This window comes from Salvelinus alpinus, chromosome 14, assembly GCF_045679555.1.
Source record: "Salvelinus alpinus chromosome 14, SLU_Salpinus.1, whole genome shotgun sequence".
NCBI lineage: Eukaryota > Metazoa > Chordata > Actinopteri > Salmoniformes > Salmonidae > Salvelinus > Salvelinus alpinus.
The window spans coordinates 47,986,463-48,007,186 of NC_092099.1; the positions used below are offsets into that span (position 1 = coordinate 47,986,463).

The following is a 20,724-nucleotide window of genomic DNA, read 5'->3' on the forward strand; positions in this document are numbered from 1 at the left end:
CCTTTACATATACCAGTCAGAAGTTTGGACACACCTACTCATTCCAGGGTTTTTTCTTATGTTTACTATTTTCTACCTGGTAGAATAATAGTGAAGACATCAAAACTATAAAATAACACATGGAATCATGCAGTAACCAAAATATATTTGAGATTCTTCAAAGTAGCCACCCTTTACCTTGATGACAGCTTTGCGCACTTGGTATTCTCTCAACCATCTTCATGAGGTAGGCACCTGGAATGTATTTCAATTAACAGGTGTGCTTTGTTGAAAGTGTTTTTTTTTTCTTAATGTGTTTGAGACAATCAGTTGTGTTGTGACAAGGTATGGGTGGTATACAGAAGATAGCCCTATTTGGTAAAAGACCAAGTCCATATTATGGCAAGAACAGCTCAAATAAGACCGTCCAACATTACTTTAAGACATGAAGGTCAGTCCGGAAAATTTCCAGAACTTTGAAAGTTTCTTCAAGTGTAGTCGCAAAAACCATCAATCGCTATGATGAAACTGTCTCTCATGAGGACCGCCACAGGAAAGGAAAACCCAGAGTTAACTCTGCTGCAGAGAATAAGTTCATTAGAGTTACCAGCCTCAGAAATTGCAGCCCAAATAAATACTTCACAGAGTTCAAGTAACAGACACATCACAACATCAACTGTTCAGAGACTGTGTGAATCAGGCCTTCATGGTCGAATTGCTGCAAAGAATCCACTACTAAAGGACACCAATAATAATAAGAGACTTGCTTGGGCCAAGAAACACGAGCAATGGAAATTAGACTGGTGGAAATCTGTCCTTTGGTCTGATGATTCCAAATTTGAGATTTTTTGTTCTAACCTCCGTGTATTTATGAGACGTAGAGTAGGTGAACGGATGATCTCCGCATGTGTGGTTCCCACTGTGAAATATGGAGGAGGAGGTGTGATGGTGTGGGGGTGCTTGGCTGGTGACATTGTGATTTATTTAGAATTCAAGGTACGCTTAACCAGCATGGCTACCACAGCATTCTGCAGCGATACTCCAACCCATCTGGTTTGTGCTTAGTGGGACTATCATTTCTTTTTCAACAGGACAATGACCCAAAACACAACTCCAGGCTGTGTAAGGGCTATTTGACCAAGGAGAGTGATGGAGTGCTGCATCAGATGACCTGGCCTCCACAATCACTCGATCACAGAGTGAAGGAAAAGCAGCTCAGCATATGTGGGAACTCTTTCAAGACTGTTGGAAAAGCATTCCTCATGAAGCTGCTTGAGAGAATGATAAGAGTGTGCAAAGCTGTTATCAAGGCAAAGGGTCGCTACTTTGAATAATCTAAAATATAAAATGTATTTTGATTTGTTTAATGCTTTTTTGGTTACTACATGATTCCATATGTGTTTTTTCATAGTTTTGATGTCTTCATTATTATTCTACAATGTAGATTTTTTTTTAAATAAAGAAAAACCCTTGAATGTTTCGGTGTGTCCAAACTTTTGACTGGTACTGTATTCTGAGCAAAAATAGAAACGCAACATACAACAATTTCAAAAAAAAATCAGAGTTACATCATATAGGGAAATCAGTCAATTTTCAATGAATTCATTAGGCCCTAATCTATGGATTTCACATGAATGGGCCTAGGAAGGCATAGGCCCACCCACTTGGGAGCCCAGTCCACCCACTGGGGAGCCATGCCCAGCCAATCAGAATTCGTTTTTTCAGCACAAAAGGACTTCATTACAGACAGAAATACTCCTCAGTTTCATCAGTTTTCCGGGAGGACGTACTGACAAATTCTCTTAAACAATGTTGGAGGTGGCTTATGGTAGAGAAATTAACATTCAATTCTCTGGAAACAGCTCTGGTGGACATTTCTGCAGTCAGCATGTCAATTGCACACGCCCTCAAAACTTGAGACATCTGTGTGGCATTGTGTCGTGTGACAAAACTGCACATTTTAGAGTGGCCTTTTATTGTCCACAGCACAAGGTGCACCAGTGTAACGATCATGCTGTTTAATCAGCTTCTTGATATGCCACACCTGTCAGGTGGGATGGATTATCTTGGCAAAGGAGAAACGCTCACTCACCAGGGATGTAAACACATTTGTGCACACAATTTGAGAGAAATACGCTTTTTGTGCTTATGGAAATTTCTGGGATCTTTTATTTCAGCTCATGAAACATGGAACCAACAATTTACATGTTGCATTTATATTTTGGTTCAATATATCTATATATATATAAAGGAAGATATATATAGACGTTTAGGCCTAACCCCAGAAAGATAGAGATATGTCGGTGGCATGCTACGACACCGACATGCTACGACACCGACATGCATCTCTTTATGTTAGATGGTTACTGCGTCTGCTATACACAGATATAGACGTGCAGAAAAGGAGGGTAATTTGTACATTTTCTAGCTGAATATTTCATATAAAGATGAGCATTATATTGTTAGATTATAGGACTACGTCTGGTAGATCTGAAACAGTCTTCCTCACCTCAAGTTCAACTGTTGGAGAGCCGGGGGCGCACTGCCTTCATATCATAGGCCTGCAGTAGCTAAAGCTTAATAATAGCCACACCATACCATACCAAACATTTCTAAACTTTATTAGGGTAATATAAAAAGTAAGTCAAGCCATTAATTACTTTCAATTAAAACAATTCAAAACATGTTTCATTTTTATTAATTACTTGAAAAAATAGTTTCATTTCAAGTAAGCAGTTGGAAACTGTGTTTCGTTTCTAGTAAAGGAGTTGAAAAATAAATCCATCAGGATTTGATTTTATGCTTGTAGGCGGCGATGAAGCTAATGTGTATAGGCATGGCAAAGACTTGCCTTCTGATTTCTGCTTAGTTACACGTGACCGTCTTATCCCGTATTAATCATTCGCTAAATGTGTATGCGCTCAAATATCATTTAGAAAACACGAGAAACTGGTCTACTCTTCTTCCTGGTTTTAGTGCAGAAGAGCCTGCCTCGAGTACCAAGATAGTTATTGGTAATGACTACATTAACCAGGATGATGGATAATGATTTCACCACTCATTATCCGTTTTCTGTTATTTCAAATTGATCGAAATTGACAGAAATCGGCTACCGTTAATCAACATGTTAGGCCAAATCCTTGTGTTATGGGTGTGTCTCAGTCTGCCTACAGTATCCTCAGGTGAGAACCTTTCTGTTGTTTGCTTAGGCTTAAAGCGGTTCGTTCATTGCCTTAACTCAAATGCTGTTTTTGAAGTAAAATAACAACAATCCAACAACGCAATTTCTTATAGACTTGAATATGGTAATGTAGGTTGAGTTCTGAAATTATTGCCCAAACTGAGTGTCTGTCTCAGCGGCCTGGGAAGGGTTGATTGTATAGCCTAACGTTATATCTTCTGTCCCAAATAGAGAAACAGATTTGGCATTATTTATATTTTCTAGGAGGCAAAACAATTGTGGAGCGTATGTAACGGATGTGAAATGGCTAGCTAGTTAGCGGGTACGCGCTAGTAGCGTTTCAATCAGTTACGTCACTTGCTCTGAAACCTAGAAGTAGTGTTGCTCCTTGCTCTCCAAGGGCCGTGGCTTTTGTGGAGCGATGGGTAACGACGCTTCGTGGGTGACTGTTGTCGATGTGTGCAGAGGGTCCCTGGTTCGCGCCCGTGTCTGGGCGAGGGGACGGTTTAAAGTTATACTGTTACACGTACACAAAACAGGCTACTTTAGACTTCTAAGGCAAGCACACTCAGTGTTTTAAAGACAATTACTTCATCTTGTTTTATTTTTTTATTTAACCTTTATTTAACTAGGCAAGTCAGTTATGAACAAATTCTTATTTACAACGACGGCCTACCCCTGGCCAAACCCTAACCTGGGCCAATTGTGCACCGCCCTATGGGAGTTATAGCTAATCTCTTACACTAGGCTACAATCACCTGCCATGGATATCTTACTAAATTACTGGAGAATAATAATAATAATTATTATTATTATTATCATCAAATGATTAACATCCCCTCTTGACCTGGCCTATTTGAACTGGTCCTTGTGTGCAATTTGGTGCATAATCTAGGGGAACACATCACACTGCTAAATCAGCAGCATAAGTGGTGGGTGTGAGTGTGTGTAAGAGAGTCAGTCAATGTATTAGAGGTCGACCAATTAATCGGAATGGAGGATTAATTAGGGCTGATTTCAAGTTTTCATAGCAATCGATAATCTGCGTTTTTCGACACGATTGTGGCCGATTACATTGCACTCCACGAGGAGCCTGCGCGGCAGGTTGACTACTTGTTACGCGAATGCAGCAAGAAGCCAAGGTAAGTTGCTAGCTAGCATTAAACTTATCTTATAAAAAACAATCAATCTTAACATAATCACTAGTTAACTACACATGGTTGATGATATTACTAGTTTATCTAGCTTGTCCTGCGTTGCATATAATCGATGCGGTGCCTGTTAATTTCTCATCGAATCACAGCATACTTCGCCGAACGGGTGATGAATTAACAAGTGCATTTGCGAAAAAAGCACTGTCGTTGCACCAATGTGTACCTAACCATAAACATCAATGCCTTTCTTTAAAATCAATACACAAGTATATAATTTTAAACCTGCATATTTAGTTAATATTGCCTGCTAACATGAATGTCTTTTAACTAGGGAAATTGTGTCACTTCTCTTGCGTTCTGTGCAAGCAGTCAGGGTATATGCAGCAGTTTGGGCCGCCTGGCTCGTTGCGAACTGTGTGAGGACCATTTCTTCCAAATAAAGACCGTAATTAATTTGCCAGAATTGTACGTAATTATGACATAACATTGCAAGTTGTACAATGTAACAGCAATATTTAGACTTAGGGATGCCACCCGTTAGATAAAATACGGAACGGTTCTGTATTTCACTGAAAGAATAAACGTTTTGTTTTCGAAATGATAGTTTCCGGATTTGACCATATTAATGACCTAAGGCTCGTATTTCTGTGTGATTATGTTATAATTAAGTCTATGATTTGATATTGGATAGAGCAGTCTGACTGAGCGGTGATAGGCAGCAGTTGGCTCGTAAGCATTCATTCAAACAGCACTTTTGTGCGTTTGCCAGCAGCTCTTCGCTGTGCTTCAAGCATTGAGCTGTTTATGACTTCAAGCCTATCAACTCCCGAGATTAGGCTGGTGTAACCGATGTGAAATGGCTAGCTAGTTAGCGGGGTGCGCACTAATAGCGTTTCAATCGGTGATGTCACTCGCTCTGAGACCTTGAAGCAGTTGTTCCCCTTGCTCTGCAAGGGCCGCGGCTTTTGTGGAGCAATGGGTAACGATGCTTCGAGGATGGCTGTTGTCGATGTGTTCCTGGTTCGAGCACAGGTTGGGGCGAGGAGAGGGACGGAAGCTATACTGTTACACTGGCAATACTAAAGTGCCTTTAAGAACATCCAATAGTCAAAGGTATATGAAATACAAATGGTATAGAGAGAAATAGTCCTATAATTCCTATAATAACTACAACCTAAAACTTCTTACCTGGGAATATTGAAGACTCTTGTTAAAAGGAATCACCAGATTTCATATGTTCTGAGCAAGGAACTTAAAGGCTTTTTTACATGGCACATATTGCACTTTTACTTTCTTCTCCTACACTTTGTTTTTGCATTATTTAAACCAAATTGAACATGTTTCATTATTTATTTGAGGCTAAATTGATTTATTGATGTATTATATTAAGTTAAAATAAAAGTGTTCATTCAGTATTGTTGTAATTGTCATTATTACAAATAAATAAATTAAATTTAAAAAATCGTCCGATTTATCGGCATCGGCTTTTTTGGTCCTCCAATAATCGGTATCGGCGTTAAAAAAATCATAATCGGTCGACCTCTACAATGTATACCTGATATCAATGTCCAAGGTTTTAACAGTTGAACAGTTATGTCATAAATGGCCATTTCACTGTTATGTTACTAGTGCTACCATAAGTGTTATACTGTTATGTTACTATTGCTACCATGATTATTATACTGTTACGCTACTAGTGCTAGCATGATTATTATACTGTTATGCTACTAGTGCTACCATGATTATTATACTGTTATGATGCTAGTGCTACCATGATTATTATACTGTTATGTTACTAGTGCTACCAAGATTATTATACTATTATGATGCTAGTGCTACCATGATTTCAGTAAGTAATTGTGCCTGTTTATGTGACAGTATTGCTTCTGTTTCCATCCATTAATTTATACCGGTACATGTGATTTTTTTCTAGTTGCCCTGAGGTATTTTTACAGAGCGCTCTCACAATCTACTGGCCTTCCAGAGTTCAGCGCTGTTGCGTATTTGGATGAGGAACCAATATATTTCTATGACAGTTCTACAAAGGAAGTGGTAGCTCGACAGGAGTGGGTTAAAGGAGCTGTGGATCCAGACTTCTGGGGAAGAAGTACACACATTCTTATGGAGACTGAGAACGTGTTCAAAGACAACATGGACACTGCAAGAGCTCGCTTCAACCAGACAAGTTAGTAAGCCGTCATCAGAGCATGTTTTGATAGATAGCTAACCGTAAACACTCATTGAAGATTGAAGGATCGATGTTACAATGTGTTGTTCCCTTTTAGGTGCCCTAGTATTGCAGAAACTGTACAAGTGTGAGTGGGATGAGGAAACCGGTGCTACAGATGGACATGAACAGTATGGATATGGAGGAGAGGACTTCCTGTTATTTGATATGAAGAATGAAAGATGGATTGCACCTGTTCGGCAGGGACTCGTCACCAAAATAAAGTGGGATGCTAATGTTCCTAAACTTGAAGCCAAAATTCACTATCTAACCCATACGTGTATTGAATGGCTGAAAAAATATGTTTTCTATCAGAGAAGCATGCTGGAGAGGACAGGTATTATTATTATTAAGACTTAATTCGTTTTTACACAATTTAAGTAGCTTTACTATTTCTGTCTTGGAGATTCTAATTACATGTGTACATACAGTTAGATTTTTCAAACAAGTAGTCCTTTTTGTTGACTTGTCCAGTAGCCTTCCTCTGGAATAGTGTACAGCCAGATGCTGTCATCTGAAGAACAACATAAACACTATAGAGATGTATATATTTGATCAATATCCTGATGTTTGTACATTTGATCAATATTCTGATGTCTTTATATTTAATCAATATCTTGATGTTTGTATATTTTAACAATATCCTGATGTTTGTGTATTTGCTTTACACAGTCCCACCGCAGGTAACTTTGCTTCAGAAAGAACCCTCCTATCCTGTGACCTGCCATGCAACAGGCTTCTACCCGAAAGCAATCATGATATTTTGGAGAAGAGATGGAGTAGAGATCCATGATGATGTGGTGCATGAAGAGACCCTGCCTAACGGGGATGGGACGTATCAGAAGAGAACCCATCTCACTGTGTCCCCTGAAGACCTACAGAAGTACGACTACACATGCACTGTCCAACACATTAGAGGTGATGTGGTTCTGTATGCTAACAGGGACAGCATTTACAGCAACAGCAGGAATCGTCAGGGTTAGTAGTTCTCCTATTATCCAAATCAGTTCTCAAGGACCCTCGGAATTCACGTTTTTGTTTCTAAATATTACATCTAAATGTTTTGTTCTCGACTTCTATATGTCATTCATCTATTAGCAAACCAGTTGTGTATGGCAGCCTCTTTTCAAACGTGCATTCTTATTGGCCACTGTGAAAAGTGATGTTGTGATCCTTTGCCCCTAGAGTCTGATCAGTTTTGATCACGATTTAACACTAAACATGATTCATTATCTAATCAATGTCTAGTTAATGTCTTAACTTATAGAGTTATGTTTGTAATGAAATCAAATGAATTCACATTGAGCAATTCTTCTTTGATCTCAGGGCTCGCCATCATCATTACCACCATGTTCATGTCCATGGTCTTTGTATTGGTCACATTGGCCTTCGGTGTTATTGGTACGTCAAGCCCTCTTCACCACTATAGACACCAACAGACACAAATGTGTCAACGATTTAAAACATCCAGTGCATCATGTACATGTGAACGTCAATAATACACAACACCATAGTGTTACATGTATTTTGTTTTGTCATTGAAATGATTGAAACAGTTTGATTTAGATTACCAATGATGATGAGAGAAGGAAAACTAATTGCCACATCTTTTTCTCCATTTATCCAAGTAATAAAGAGAAAGGTCTGGAAAGGAAGAGGTAAGTTCCACCTATTCTTTTAGCCACTATGTCCCTGTTGATAATACTGCAAAATGAGAGGTTTCTAACATTTACATTTACATTTAAGTCATTTAGCAGACGCTCTTATCCAGAGCGACTTACAAATTGGTGCATTCACCTTATGACATCCAGTGGAACAACCACTTTACAATAGTGCATCTAAATCTTTTAAGGGGGGGGGGGGGGTCAGAAGGATTACTTTATCCTATCCTAGGTATTCCTTGAAGAGGTGGGGTTTCAGGTGTCTCCGGAAGGTGGTGATTGACTCCGCTGTCCTGGCGTCGTGAGGGAGTTTGTTCCACCATTGGGGTGCCAGAGCAGCGAACAGTTTTGACTGGGCTGAGCGGGAACTGTACTTCCTCAGTGGTAGGGAGGCGAGCAGGCCAGAGGTGGATGAACGCAGTGCCCTTGTTTGGGTGTAGGGCCTGATCAGAGCCTGAAGGTACTGAGGTGCCGTTCCCCTCACAGCTCCGTAGGCATGCACCATGGTCTTGTAGCGGATGCGAGCTTCAACTGGAAGCCAGTGGAGAGAGCGGAGGAGCGGGGTGACGTGAGAGAACTTGGGAAGGTTGAACACCAGACGGGCTGCGGCGTTCTGGATGAGTTGTAGGGGTTTAATGGCACAGGCAGGGAGCCCAGCCAACAGCGAGTTGCAGTAATCCAGACGGGAGATGACAAGTGCCTGGATTAGGACCTGCGCCGCTTCCTGTGTGAGGCAGGGTCGTACTCTGCGGATGTTGTAGAGCATGAACCTACAGGAACGGGCCACCGCCTTGATGTTAGTTGAGAACGACAGGGTGTTGTCCAGGATCACGCCAAGGTTCTTAGCGCTCTGGGAGGAGGACACAATGGAGTTGTCAACCGTGATGGCGAGATCATGGAACGGGCAGTCCTTCCCCGGGAGGAAGAGCAGCTCCGTCTTGCCGAGGTTCAGCTTGAGGTGGTGGTCCGTCATCCACACTGATATGTCTGCCAGACATGCAGAGATGCGATTCGCCACCTGGTCATCAGAAGGGGGAAAGGAGAAGATTAATTGTGTGTCGTCTGCATAGCAATGATAGGAGAGACCATGTGAGGTTATGACAGAGCCAAGTGACTTGGTGTATAGCGAGAATAGGAGAGGGCCTAGAACAGAGCCCTGGGGGACACCAGTGGTGAGAGCACGTGGTGAGGAGACAGATTCTCGCCACGCCACCTGGTAGGAGCGACCTGTCAGGTAGGACGCAATCCAAGCGTGGGCCGCGCCGGAGATGCCCAACTCGGAGAGGGTGGAGAGGAGGATCTGATGGTTCACAGTATCGAAGGCAGCCGATAGGTCTAGGAGGATGAGAGCAGAGGAGAGAGAGTTAGCTTTAGCAGTGCGGAGCGCCTCCGTGATACAGAGAAGAGCAGTCTCAGTTGAATGACTAGTCTTGAAACCTGACTGATTTGGATCAAGAAGGTCATTCTGAGAGAGATAGCGGGAGAGCTGGCCAAGGACGGCACGTTCGAGAGTTTTGGAGAGAAAAGAAAGAAGGGATACTGGTCTGTAGTTGTTGACATCGGAGGGATCGAGTGTAGGTTTTTTCAGCAGGGGTGCAACTCTCGCTCTCTTGAAGACGGAAGGGACGTAGCCAGCGGTCAAGGATGAGTTGATGAGCGAGGTGAGGTAAGGGAGAAGGTCTCCGGAAATGGTCTGGAGAAGAGAGGAGGGGATAGGGTCAAGCGGGCAGGTTGTTGGGCGGCCGGCCGTCACAAGACGCGAGATTTCATCTGGAGAGAGAGGGGAGAAAGAGGTCAGAGCACAGGGTAGGGCAGTGTGAGCAGAACCAGCGGTGTCGTTTGACTTAGCAAACGAGGATCGGATGTCGTCGACCTTCTTTTCAAAATGGTTGACGAAGTCATCTGCAGAGAGGGAGGAGGGGGGAGGAGGGGGAGGAGGATTCAGGAGGGAGGAGAAGGTGGCAAAGAGCTTCCTAGGGTTAGAGGCAGATGCTTGGAATTTAGAGTGGTAGAAAGTGGCTTTAGCAGCAGAGACAGAAGAGGAAAATGTAGAGAGGAGGGAGTGAAAGGATGCCAGGTCCGCAGGGAGGCGAGTTTTCCTCCATTTCCGCTCGGCTGCCCGGAGCCCTGTTCTGTGAGCTCGCAATGAGTCGTCGAGCCACGGAGCAGGAGGGGAGGACCGAGCCGGCCTGGAGGATAGGGGACATAGAGAGTCAAAGGATGCAGAAAGGGAGGAGAGGAGGGTTGAGGAGGCAGAATCAGGAGATAGGTTGGAGAAGGTTTGAGCAGAGGGAAGAGATGATAGGATGGAAGAGGAGAGAGTAGCGGGGGAGAGAGAGCGAAGGTTGGGACGGCGCGATACCATCCGCGTAGGGGCAGTGTGGGAAGTGATGGATGAGAGCGAGAGGGAAAAGGATACAAGGTAGTGGTCGGAGACTTGGAGGGGAGTTGCAATGAGGTTAGTGGAAGAACAGCATCTAGTAAAGATGAGGTCAAGCGTATTGCCTGCCTTGTGAGTAGGGGGGGAAGGTGAGAGGGTGAGGTCAAAAGAGGAGAGGAGTGGAAAGAAGGAGGCAGAGAGGAATGAGTCAAAGGTAGACGTGGGGAGGTTAAAGTCACCCAGAACTGTGAGAGGTGAGCCGTCCTCAGGAAAGGAGCTTATCAGGGCATCAAGCTCATTGATGAACTCTCCAAGGGAACCTGGAGGGCGATAAATGATAAGGATGTTAAGCTTGAAAGGGCTGGTAACTGTGACAGCATGGAATTCAAAGGAGGCGATAGACAGATGGGTAAGGGGAGAAAGGGAGAAAGACCACTTGGGAGAGATGAGGATCCCGGTGCCGCCACCCCGCTGACCAGAAGCTCTCGGGGTGTGCGAGAACACGTGGGCAGACGAGGAGAGAGCAGTAGGAGTAGCAGTGTTATCTGTGGTGATCCATGTTTCCGTCAGTGCCAAGAAGTCGAGGGACTGGAGGGAAGCATAGGCTGAGATGAACTCTGCCTTGTTGGCCGCAGATCGGCAGTTCCAGAGGCTGCCGGAGACCTGGGACTCCACGTGGGTGGTGCGCGCTGGGACCACCAGGTTAGGGTGGCCGCGGCCACGCGGTGTGAAGCGTTTGTATGGTCTGTGCAGAGAGGAGAGAACAGGGATAGACAGACACATAGTTGACAGGCTACAGAAGAGGCTACGCTAATGCAAAGGAGATTGGAATGACAAAGGAGATTGGAATGACAAGTGAACTACACGTTTCGAATGTTCAGAAAGTTAAGCTTGCGTTGCAGAAATCTTATTGACCAAAATTATTAAAATGATACAGTACTGCGGAAGTGGGCTAGCTAGCAGTGGCTGCGTTGTTGACTTTGTTTGAGAGTGTCGCTGGCTACAGTTCTAACTACACTCAATTGCTGCAGTGTCTACTAAACATTATATTGTGTTTAACAAATATTCTGACATTTGAACTCTTTGTTTATTGGAATAGCATTCATTTTCAGTATTACACAGGGAAAGATTAGTCGGTTTTGAAATTCTGGAGGCTATTATAGCGTTAATCTTTCTACTGTTTCCTTCTAGATCCAACAGCTGGAAAGGAAAAACAGTGTCCAAGTGAGTACTGAACTGTAATGTGCTGTATGCAATAGAGGAGTGAATCCTTTATGAAGGATTTCATATCAATCAGTAACATACTCAACTATACTCAACTTTCCTTACTGAAAAGTTGAGGTGGAAGTTATTGTGAAATGTTCCTTTTTCCCAATTCTCAGCAAGTCTCCCGGAGAAGAATGTTCTTCTGCTCAACGATGGTGAGTATTCAGATTTCTATTTTACTCAAACTTGGACTCAAATATGACCCTTCGGCAATAAAGGAATTCAGTCTGGTAGTTGTTTTCCTTTTCATTCAGAGTATAATTTGAGGAGTTGAAGATTAAAGATCTTTGCAAAAAATTATGTATATAATCCGTCAAGGCATTTCCTCCATTACTAATTGAAATAAAAACAACATGTATTTCCCCCTAGCAAAACCTGCTGAAATGGAGAAACCAAAAAGTGAGTACTGCCACGTGGAGAGTTATTGTCAGTGATAGTACATTTCATATTGATAAGTGACCCCACTCAATTGTATGTCTTCAATGTACTTTCCGTACTGAAACCTGGGAAATTGAAGTAGGGATGTTTGAAGTCCAGACTCAGCAATATGACATCGCCATACACGGTGGGGAGCCTAGATGGTCTGTGGTGGAGAGACTTCATAAGTCCCCCAACTATTCTGGTGATGTCCTATCGCTAAGTCTTACATTAATGCATTTTTGTTTAAATGTCCCCGGTATCAGTACGGAAAGTAGAAAACGACGTGATTTTCACAGTTTAATGTTGACATGTTAAAATAAAGAAATATGCTGCTTTTCAGTGAGCCATCCAGCTGATACTCTCCAGTGCCCGAATCAAGACGACTGGTAAGAATATTTATTCCTGTATTTGTATAGCTTCATATTTGGAGTTGAAAACAGGTTCTTCAATGAACAATCTGAAACCAGTCAATGAATGCAAATGAATCTAAATGTCACTTTAAATGCACCAATGACTTGACGCAGACTCTCCTTCAAGGTATTTTGTGGACCTGAAGACACTGTCAAGTTATGAGTTTATTAGTCATCCAGACCTCTTATAGGTTCTTAAACAAACCCATGTCTGGATGGTGGCCTCTCCTTCCCCATAAATTATTTTCAGTTTGTTGTTTATTTATCCACACGTCACATGTACAAATGTAGCTCCGTTGGTAGAGCATGGCGGTTGCAACGCCACTGTTGTGGGTTTGTTTCCCACAGGGGACTAGTAGGGGAAAAATTATGAAAATGAATGTACTCACTACTTTTAGGTGGTCTGGAGAAGAGTGTCTGCTACAGGACTAGAATGCAGAGGGAGAAAAAATCTGATAGCTTGTGGCAGGGATCTTATTCAAATGTACGTGCACATAATACTGTGATTATTGTCAATAGATTATGGTCATTTATGGGGTATGCATTTTATATGCCATGAAAAATATTATTCCCGCTAATATTGTAGTGCAATCCATTTTTGAAAAAAATAATCTTCTGTTGTTTTAAGGTGAATTTTGTTCAGGAAAGTTCAGGATGAATGTTTTCATATTTAAGGTTACGACAGATCGTCCAACAGAAGCGGTACAATTTCCTCAAGCTCTTCAAAGGTCTCTGATGACTGGAGACTATACGTAAGTATCCATTATATTGTGTTGAATAATATCAGCATGTAAAGTACATGTTTTGGATCCTGTGTGACAGATGAACTTGTGCATTGATTTTGTACATGGATATAACTTTCGAAGTGCTGTGCTTTGTTATGATATAATTTTTTTTTTATTGTATCTTTGCTTTCCCCCTAGAACTCCTCTTGTCAAGACACGTAAGTTGGGATCGGTTTAACATCTTATTTGCTGTATGTTCTTGAATAGTTTTAATATTCTTTAATTACATGAATCTGCTTTAATAACATATCTGCTAATAGTGCTGATAGTATGTTCTCTTTCCTATGTTTTTAGTTTAAGTTGACTGCAGTTGGAGGGGTGTCTTCTTTTGTGATCTTGGACACCTGAATTATCCGTGGAGTTACAAAAGCCTCTTGCGAGCCTGCCGACATGCTGGCTACTCTCCTCCGGGAAATTCAGGATGGTAACAAAGGTATTTCTATGAAAATTAATAAGAAATCGGCTGAACTCCATTCTTCCATTGACGACCTGAAATCCTCCATGAATGATCTCCTTTTGAGAACGACTGAGGCAGAGTCGCGCATTAGCACAGTTGAAGATACCATCGCTCAACATGACCAGGTCTTGATACAACTGCAAAAGGACAATGCCTACCTCAAAAACAAGGTAGATCAGATGGAGAACCAGAGCAGACGTAGTAATATCCGTGTGGTGGGATTGAAAGAGGACAGCGAGGGCCGTGACCCGGTCCGTTTCTTCACTCAATGGATTCCGGATGTCCTAGGCATAATCAACTTCACCAAGCCACTGGAAATCGAACGCGCCCACAGAACATCAGCGCCGAAACCCCGTCCAGATGAGCCCCCACGGGCCGTCCTGATCAGGTTCCTCCGTTTCCAAGACAGAGAGAAGATACTGCAACTCGCAAGAGCCAAAGGCGACATCACCATCGATGGCAAGAGGGTCAGCCTTTTCCCGGATATGAGAGCGGATCTCGCCAGACGTCGCAAGCAGTCCAGACCTGCCGCCAAAGCACTGAAGGAGAAGATCTCACCGGCTACCTCATCCACCCTGCGTGGAGGAAAGTTCAGTACAAAGGCCGAAGCCATCTCTTCAACACACCGGGAGAAGTGTACACTTTTCTCAAAGAACTGAACAACGTCTGAGCCAGGACGGTCTCTCTGGGGGATAAGATGCAGTTTGTTTGTTTTCTCTTATCCGGACTGACCCAGTGAAGCCAGTGAACACAAGAAATTGAAGAGGGAATGGGTAGGACAAGTTTTTGCGTCCTCTTTTAACTCCAAAGCAAGAGGAACTGCAATTTTGATAAGTAGACACATCCCCTTCTGCATCAACAACACCATCTCTGATCCCTCTGGCAGGTTTGTTTTGGTGCAGGGGCATATGTTTTCAGAGTCTTGGACCCTATTGAATATTTATGCTCATAACTTCGATGACCATATGTTTATTCAGAATGTCTTCCTTCAGGTCGCTCAAGCACCACCAGGATGGCTACTGGTTGGAGGAGATTTAAATTTTTGTTTAGATACAGTTCTTGATAGGTCCTCTGATAAACCCTCACTTCTTACCAAAGCCGGCAAGCTCACCATGTCATTCATGAAAGATCTCAATTTACTAGACATCTGGAGACAGTTGCACCCACAGGATAGGGACTACTCTTTTTATTCACACCCACACAAGACACACACACGCATAGATAACTTTTTACTATCGACACAACTGTTTCATAGAGTGTTAGATGTCGAGTATCTCCCCATATTGCTTAGTGACCATTCTCCTCTGGTATTATCAATCTCCATTCCTAACAAGGTAAATGGAGCATATAGATGGAGACTAAATTCTACACTCCTAAAACAACCTGAATTTTGTGCAGTCATCAAAGAGCAGATCAATATTTTTACTTTGACAAACAAACCCTCCGCTCCTGACAGTTTCATTCTTTGGGACACATTGAAGGCCTATCTGAGGGGACAGATCATTTCCTATACTAAAGGGCTGAAGAGAAAACACGGTGCGGAACTGAGTACCCTTGAATCTGAAATCTCCGAGCTAGAGAAAACCTACCAAAGAGGCCCGACTAAAAATCTATACAGGCTTTTGGTAAATAAAAAATTGAAATATATTCTGAACACATATCAAGCTGAGAGGGCCATCACTAAATCAAAACTGCGTTATTATGAGCTTGGAGAGAAAGCTCACAAAGTATTGGCATGGCAACTGAAAGCAGAGGAAAGTAAGGACAATTAATGCTATAGAAACTCTTACTAATAAGATCTTTCGACCCTACTGAAATTAATAATACTTTCAAGAAATACTATGAAGACCTCTACACTTCCCAATCAAGCGATGATTTATCAGAGATCGACTCCTTTCTCTTCTCTCAACCTCCCATGCCTGTCAGGGGAAGACAGCGAGCGCCTGAGTGAACACTTCTCAGTTCCTGAATTGTTGGAGGCCATTAAATCGTTACCTTCTAATACATCTCCTGGGGAGGATGGCTTCCCTCCAGAGTTCTATAAAGAATTTAGGGAGCTGTTGGTCCCCTACCTTATGGAGGTACTTAAAAAAGCCAGGGAAGACAACTGCTTTCCAGAGTCTTTTTCTCAAGCAGTGATTACTGTAATCCACAAGAAAGGGAAAAACCCGCTAAAGTGCGCCTCCTATAGACCAATCTCTCTCCTTAACACAGATTGTAAACTGGTCACCAAGATGCTATCTAAGAGACTGGAGTCATGTCTTCCCCTGTTGGTCAACCCAGATCAGACTGGCTTCATAATTAATAGATTGTCCTCCAATAATCTCCAGAAGGTTCTTTGATATAATTCACCTTGCTAACAAAAACAAAATACCTAGTGTCGCAGTCTCCCTCGACGCTGAAAAGGCCTTTGATAGGGTTGAATGGCCATACCTCTTTCACGTCTTGGAAAAGTTTGGTTTAGGTATTTGATTAAATCACTCTACAAATCTCCTAAAGCTAGAATTGCTACCAACGGGATTACTTCCTCCTCTTTCCCTCTATAGGGGGAACAGACAAGGTTGCCCAATTAGCCCCCACTTCTTTGCCCTCGCCATCGAACCGTTGGCTGAGGCTATTAGAACGTGCCCTGACATACAGTGGGGAGAACAAGTATTTGATACACTGCCGATTTTGCAGGTTTTCCTACTTACAAAGCATGTAGAGGTCTGTAATTTTTATCATAGGTACACTTCAACTATGAGAGACGGAATCTAAAACAAAAATCCAGAAAATCACATTGTATGATTTTTAAGTAATTAATTTGCATTTTATTTCCAAGAAGCTATGTCTCTCTTCAAGATACTCTCTATAAAAGGCCTTGGCACTTAGGACTGTACAAACACGTCACACATCTTCCCCTGGTTGTCATGCGGAAGTGAGAGAAAAAATGACTTGATTATCTCTGTCAGGGACTGAAAGGAACCTCTTTGAGTGATAAGTGCGCACTTTATATTTTTTTCTGGGCGCGAAGTAGGAACTGGACCGCGCTCCTGGAAAACACTCGTTATAGGTGAATATGACCTCCAGCTTCGATTTTCTTTGATACATGTCACAATCTCATCCTAAAGTATGTTTTTTGAATATACTTTAATTATATTATTGAAATTTATTCTGGACTTTAGACGTGATGCGACGCAAGAATTTTGTCAAGACGGAGAGGTTAGCACGGCATGGCCAGTGTGCCATGCTAATTCAACAGGGACATCGTTCGTTCTAGGTCCAAATGAACACGGTTCTGAACAAAGGACCCTTTGGAGAACATTCTGATGGAAAATCAACAAAGATAAGGACCCAATTTGGGATGCTTTTTCATATATCTGTCGAACTGTGCTATCGCTAGCGTTTGACTAGAATCAATGCTGCTGTGTGTTAGCTATTGTAGTAAGCTAATATAACGATATATTGTGTTTTCGCTGTAAAACACTTCAGAAATCGGAAATATTGTCTGTATTCACAAGATCTTTCTCTTTCATTAGCTATCCACCATATATTTTTCTGAAATCTTTTCTGATGTGAAATTAGTAGTTGACGTTGGTGTCTGTTTTCTCTGGCTACTGCCGTGCGATTTCTGACTGTAGCTATGATGGTGGCTAAGATGGTAGCAGTAATGTAAAACTGATTTATAGCTAAAATATTCAACTTTTTCGAACAAAACATAGATTTATTGTGTAACATGTTATAGGACTGTCATCTGAGGGAGTTTTTTCTAGGTTATTTAGGTTAGTTCTAGGTTAGTTAGGTTGGCTTTGCATGCTAGCTGCATGCTAGCTGCATGCTACCGGTGCTGTGAAAAATATCTGTCTCTCTTTTTGTATTTGGTGGTGAGCTAACATGAATATATGTGGTGTTTTCGCTGTAAAACATTTAAAGAATCTGAAATATTGTCTGTATTCACAAGATCTTTCTCTTTCATTAGCTATCCACCATATATTTCTCTGAAATCTTTTCTGATGTGAAATTAGTAGTTGACGTTGGTGTCTGTTTTCTCTGGCTACTGCCGTGCGATTTCTGACTGTAGCTATGATGGTGGCTAAGATGGTAGCAGTAATGTAAAACTGATTTATAGCTAAAATATGAATTTTTTTTGAACAAAACATAGATTTATTGTGTAACATGTTATAGGACTGTCATCTGAGGTAGTTTTTTCTAGGTTATTTAGGTTGGTTTTAGGTTAGTTAGGTTGGCTTGTGCATGCTACTTCATCCTACTTGTGCTGTGAAAAATGTCTGTCCTCTTTTTTATTTGGTGGTGAGCTAACATAAATATATGTGGTGTTTTCTCTGTAAAACATTTAAAAAATCGGACATGTTGGCTGGATTGACAAGATGTTTATCTTTCAAATGCTGTATTGGACTTGTTAATGTGTGAAAGTTAAATATTTTACAAAAATAGATTTTGAATTTCGCGCCCTGCACTTGCAGTGGCTGTTGTCATATTGATCCCGATGTCGGGCTTGCAGCCTGAAGAAGTTTTAAGGTCAATCAGATTTGTGAACATGGTCCCTAGCTGTGTGTTGCCGTTTTCCATGTCTGTTGTCTAACTTGTGAGGTGTGGAAACACTTTGTTGCTTTTATGAATTTTGTCTTGCTGCTTTTTCTTCTATGTTGCTCTGTCTGTATGCTACGTCTTGCTTGTCCTATGTTGCTATGTCTGTATGCTATGTCTTGTTCTATGTTGCTATTGTCCATATTGTAATTGTTTTTAATAACCTGCCCAGGGACTGCGGTTGAAAATTAGCCGGCTGGCTAAAACCGGCACTTTTACTGAAACGTTGATTAATGTGCACTGTCCCTGTAAAAATAAAATAAACTCAAACTCAAACATCACATTGATTGAATCTCTATATAATACTTATATAATGTTTCACACGTAATGTATAATATGTAGCCTACGGCAGGTAGGCTACATATTATACATTACGTGTGAAACATTATATAATATGATCCAATGTCTCATAATTCTTTTTATTGTATGTTTGTATATATAATTAGTTGTATTTTTTCTTTGTTACGCTCGTCTGTTACTGTCACTTTGTCCTATTGTTATCTAATATCTTTTCACTTTTGTCTTGAATGTTCTTAATTGGAAAATGCAAAAATAAAATATTTAAAAAAATAAAAGTGTGTGTGGGGGGGCAGTGTAAATTGTCCGTTGGAGATTTTATTAATTGTTCAGCAGTCGTATGGCTTGGGGGTAGAAGCTGTTGAGGAGGCTTTTGGGTCTAGACTTGGCGTATAATACATCCGGTGTGGTTTCAACAGATTTTTGTCAAATTAACAAATTATTGTCTTTTGTTGATTTTATATAACAACATTCCTACCTTGTTTAGCATGATGTTTTTCAATTATTGCATAGTTCTACTATTTGTATTCATTTAGGTGTAACGTGTAAATGTGTAACGTAAAAAATAATCGCTGTCAATGACAGACTTTCATTTTGAAGGCTAAACGCAAAGTCCACTATTGTGGCTAATCCTTATTGTGGCTAGCTTCACATAGATTGGTTCGAGCACCATTAATCAAATAAGAACTGTCTTATAAATTAGGGTTATTTTAGATGATGACACCTAGCTATATAGTTAGCTAGCTAACTATAGCTACTGAAACAGATTATGTCGTTTTGCTATGTTTTTGGGGAAGAGCATTGCTTGCGTCCATGATGTAGCTTGCTTTTTTTTTTTTATACCAGCACTGTAGTTGCGCGGAACAACCTTACCAGCATCATAACATGCGTATCGATGAATCGTTGTGACATATGAAATACGAGTGATGGTGTAATCAATGTGTAACGTAAAAAATAATGAATGCGTTCAATTTTTATGTGATGTGCAGTCATATTCAGGTCCTGATTGGTCAACAAGCTTATTTGATGACATGCAAAGACCGTAACGGCGTTCCATAGAAATCCTGGTTGAGAATGAAACGACTGGACAATTCAACAATGAAACAGCACAGCAAGTAAGTGAAAGAAATAGGTTTTGATTATGTTTTACTAGTAATGGGGACATACGTAAATGCCAACATAGTAACATTTTGGTGTGTGTGTATAACCTTTATTCAACTAGGCAAGTCAGTTAACCTGTCTAGGACTTGGGTTCCACTAGCAGAACCCCTCGCCAACAGCCAATGAAATTGCAGGGCGCCAAATTCAATCAACAGAAATCTCATAATTCAATTTTCTCAAACATACAAGTATTAGGCACCATTTTTTAAGATAACATTCTCGTTAATCCAACCACAGTGTCCGATTTCAAAAAAGCTTTTAGGCGAAAGCAGAACATATCTTTATGTTAGGTCAGCAACTAGTCACAGAAAGCATACAGCGATTTTCCAAGCAAAGAGAGCAGTCACAAAATGCAGAAATATTGATAAAATGAATCACTAACCTTTGATATTCTTCATCAGATGACACTCCCGGGACAACATGTTACACAATACATGTATGTTTTGTTCGATCAAGTTCATATTTATATCCAAAAACGTCAGTTTACATTTGGCTTTGCCTCCAAAACATCCCGTGAATTTGCACAGAGCCACATCAAATCACAGAAATACTCGTAATAAACATTAATAAAAGATACAAGTGTGATTTAAAGATGTACTTCTCCTTAATGCAACCGCTGTCAGATTATTTATTTTTTATTACGGAAAATGCAAACCATGCAATAATCTGAGTACGGCGCTCAGACATACAGATAGATATCCGCCATGTTGGAGTCAACATAAGTCAGAAATAGCATTATAAATATTCACTTACCTTTGA

At 41.3% G+C, this 20,724-nt stretch overlaps 1 protein-coding gene across 2 annotated transcripts; it reads left to right on the top strand.

Moving 5' to 3' along the window:
* The first annotated feature begins 2,925 nt into the window (after positions 1-2,925).
* On the top strand, positions 2,926-19,635 carry LOC139539008 (major histocompatibility complex class I-related gene protein-like). 2 transcript variants are annotated; one of them, XR_011667848.1, is made up of 14 exons: positions 2,926-3,161; positions 6,248-6,499; positions 6,600-6,878; positions 7,214-7,519; positions 7,868-7,942; positions 8,170-8,199; positions 11,774-11,806; positions 11,965-12,003; positions 12,218-12,247; positions 12,609-12,654; positions 13,077-13,162; positions 13,354-13,430; positions 13,602-13,621; positions 13,758-19,635. XR_011667848.1 is itself a non-coding variant. In XM_071341659.1 (13 exons), the coding sequence occupies exons 1-11, from the start codon at positions 3,104-3,106 to the stop codon at positions 13,412-13,414; spliced, it is 1,209 nt and encodes a 402-aa protein (XP_071197760.1). In that variant the 5' UTR covers positions 2,927-3,103; the 3' UTR covers positions 13,415-13,430; positions 13,602-13,621; positions 13,758-19,635. The 2 variants fall into 2 exon arrangements, 1 of the variants encoding a protein (XP_071197760.1); XM_071341659.1 differs by lacking the exon at positions 13,077-13,162 and having other exon boundaries at positions 2,927-3,161.
* Positions 19,636-20,724: the final 1,089 nt, after the last annotated feature.

Excerpts from the sequence above, each read along its gene's own strand:
- LOC139539008 (XM_071341659.1), top strand. The coding sequence starts at position 3,104 with ATGTTAGGCCAAATCCTTGTGTTATGGGTGTGTCTCAGTCTGCCTACA. Across the intron at positions 12,004-12,217 it reads TGTTCTTCTGCTCAACGATG|CAAAACCTGCTGAAATGGAG; the intron begins GTGAGTATTCAG and ends ATTTCCCCCTAG. Across the intron at positions 12,248-12,608 it reads TGAAATGGAGAAACCAAAAA|TGAGCCATCCAGCTGATACT; the intron begins GTGAGTACTGCC and ends GCTGCTTTTCAG.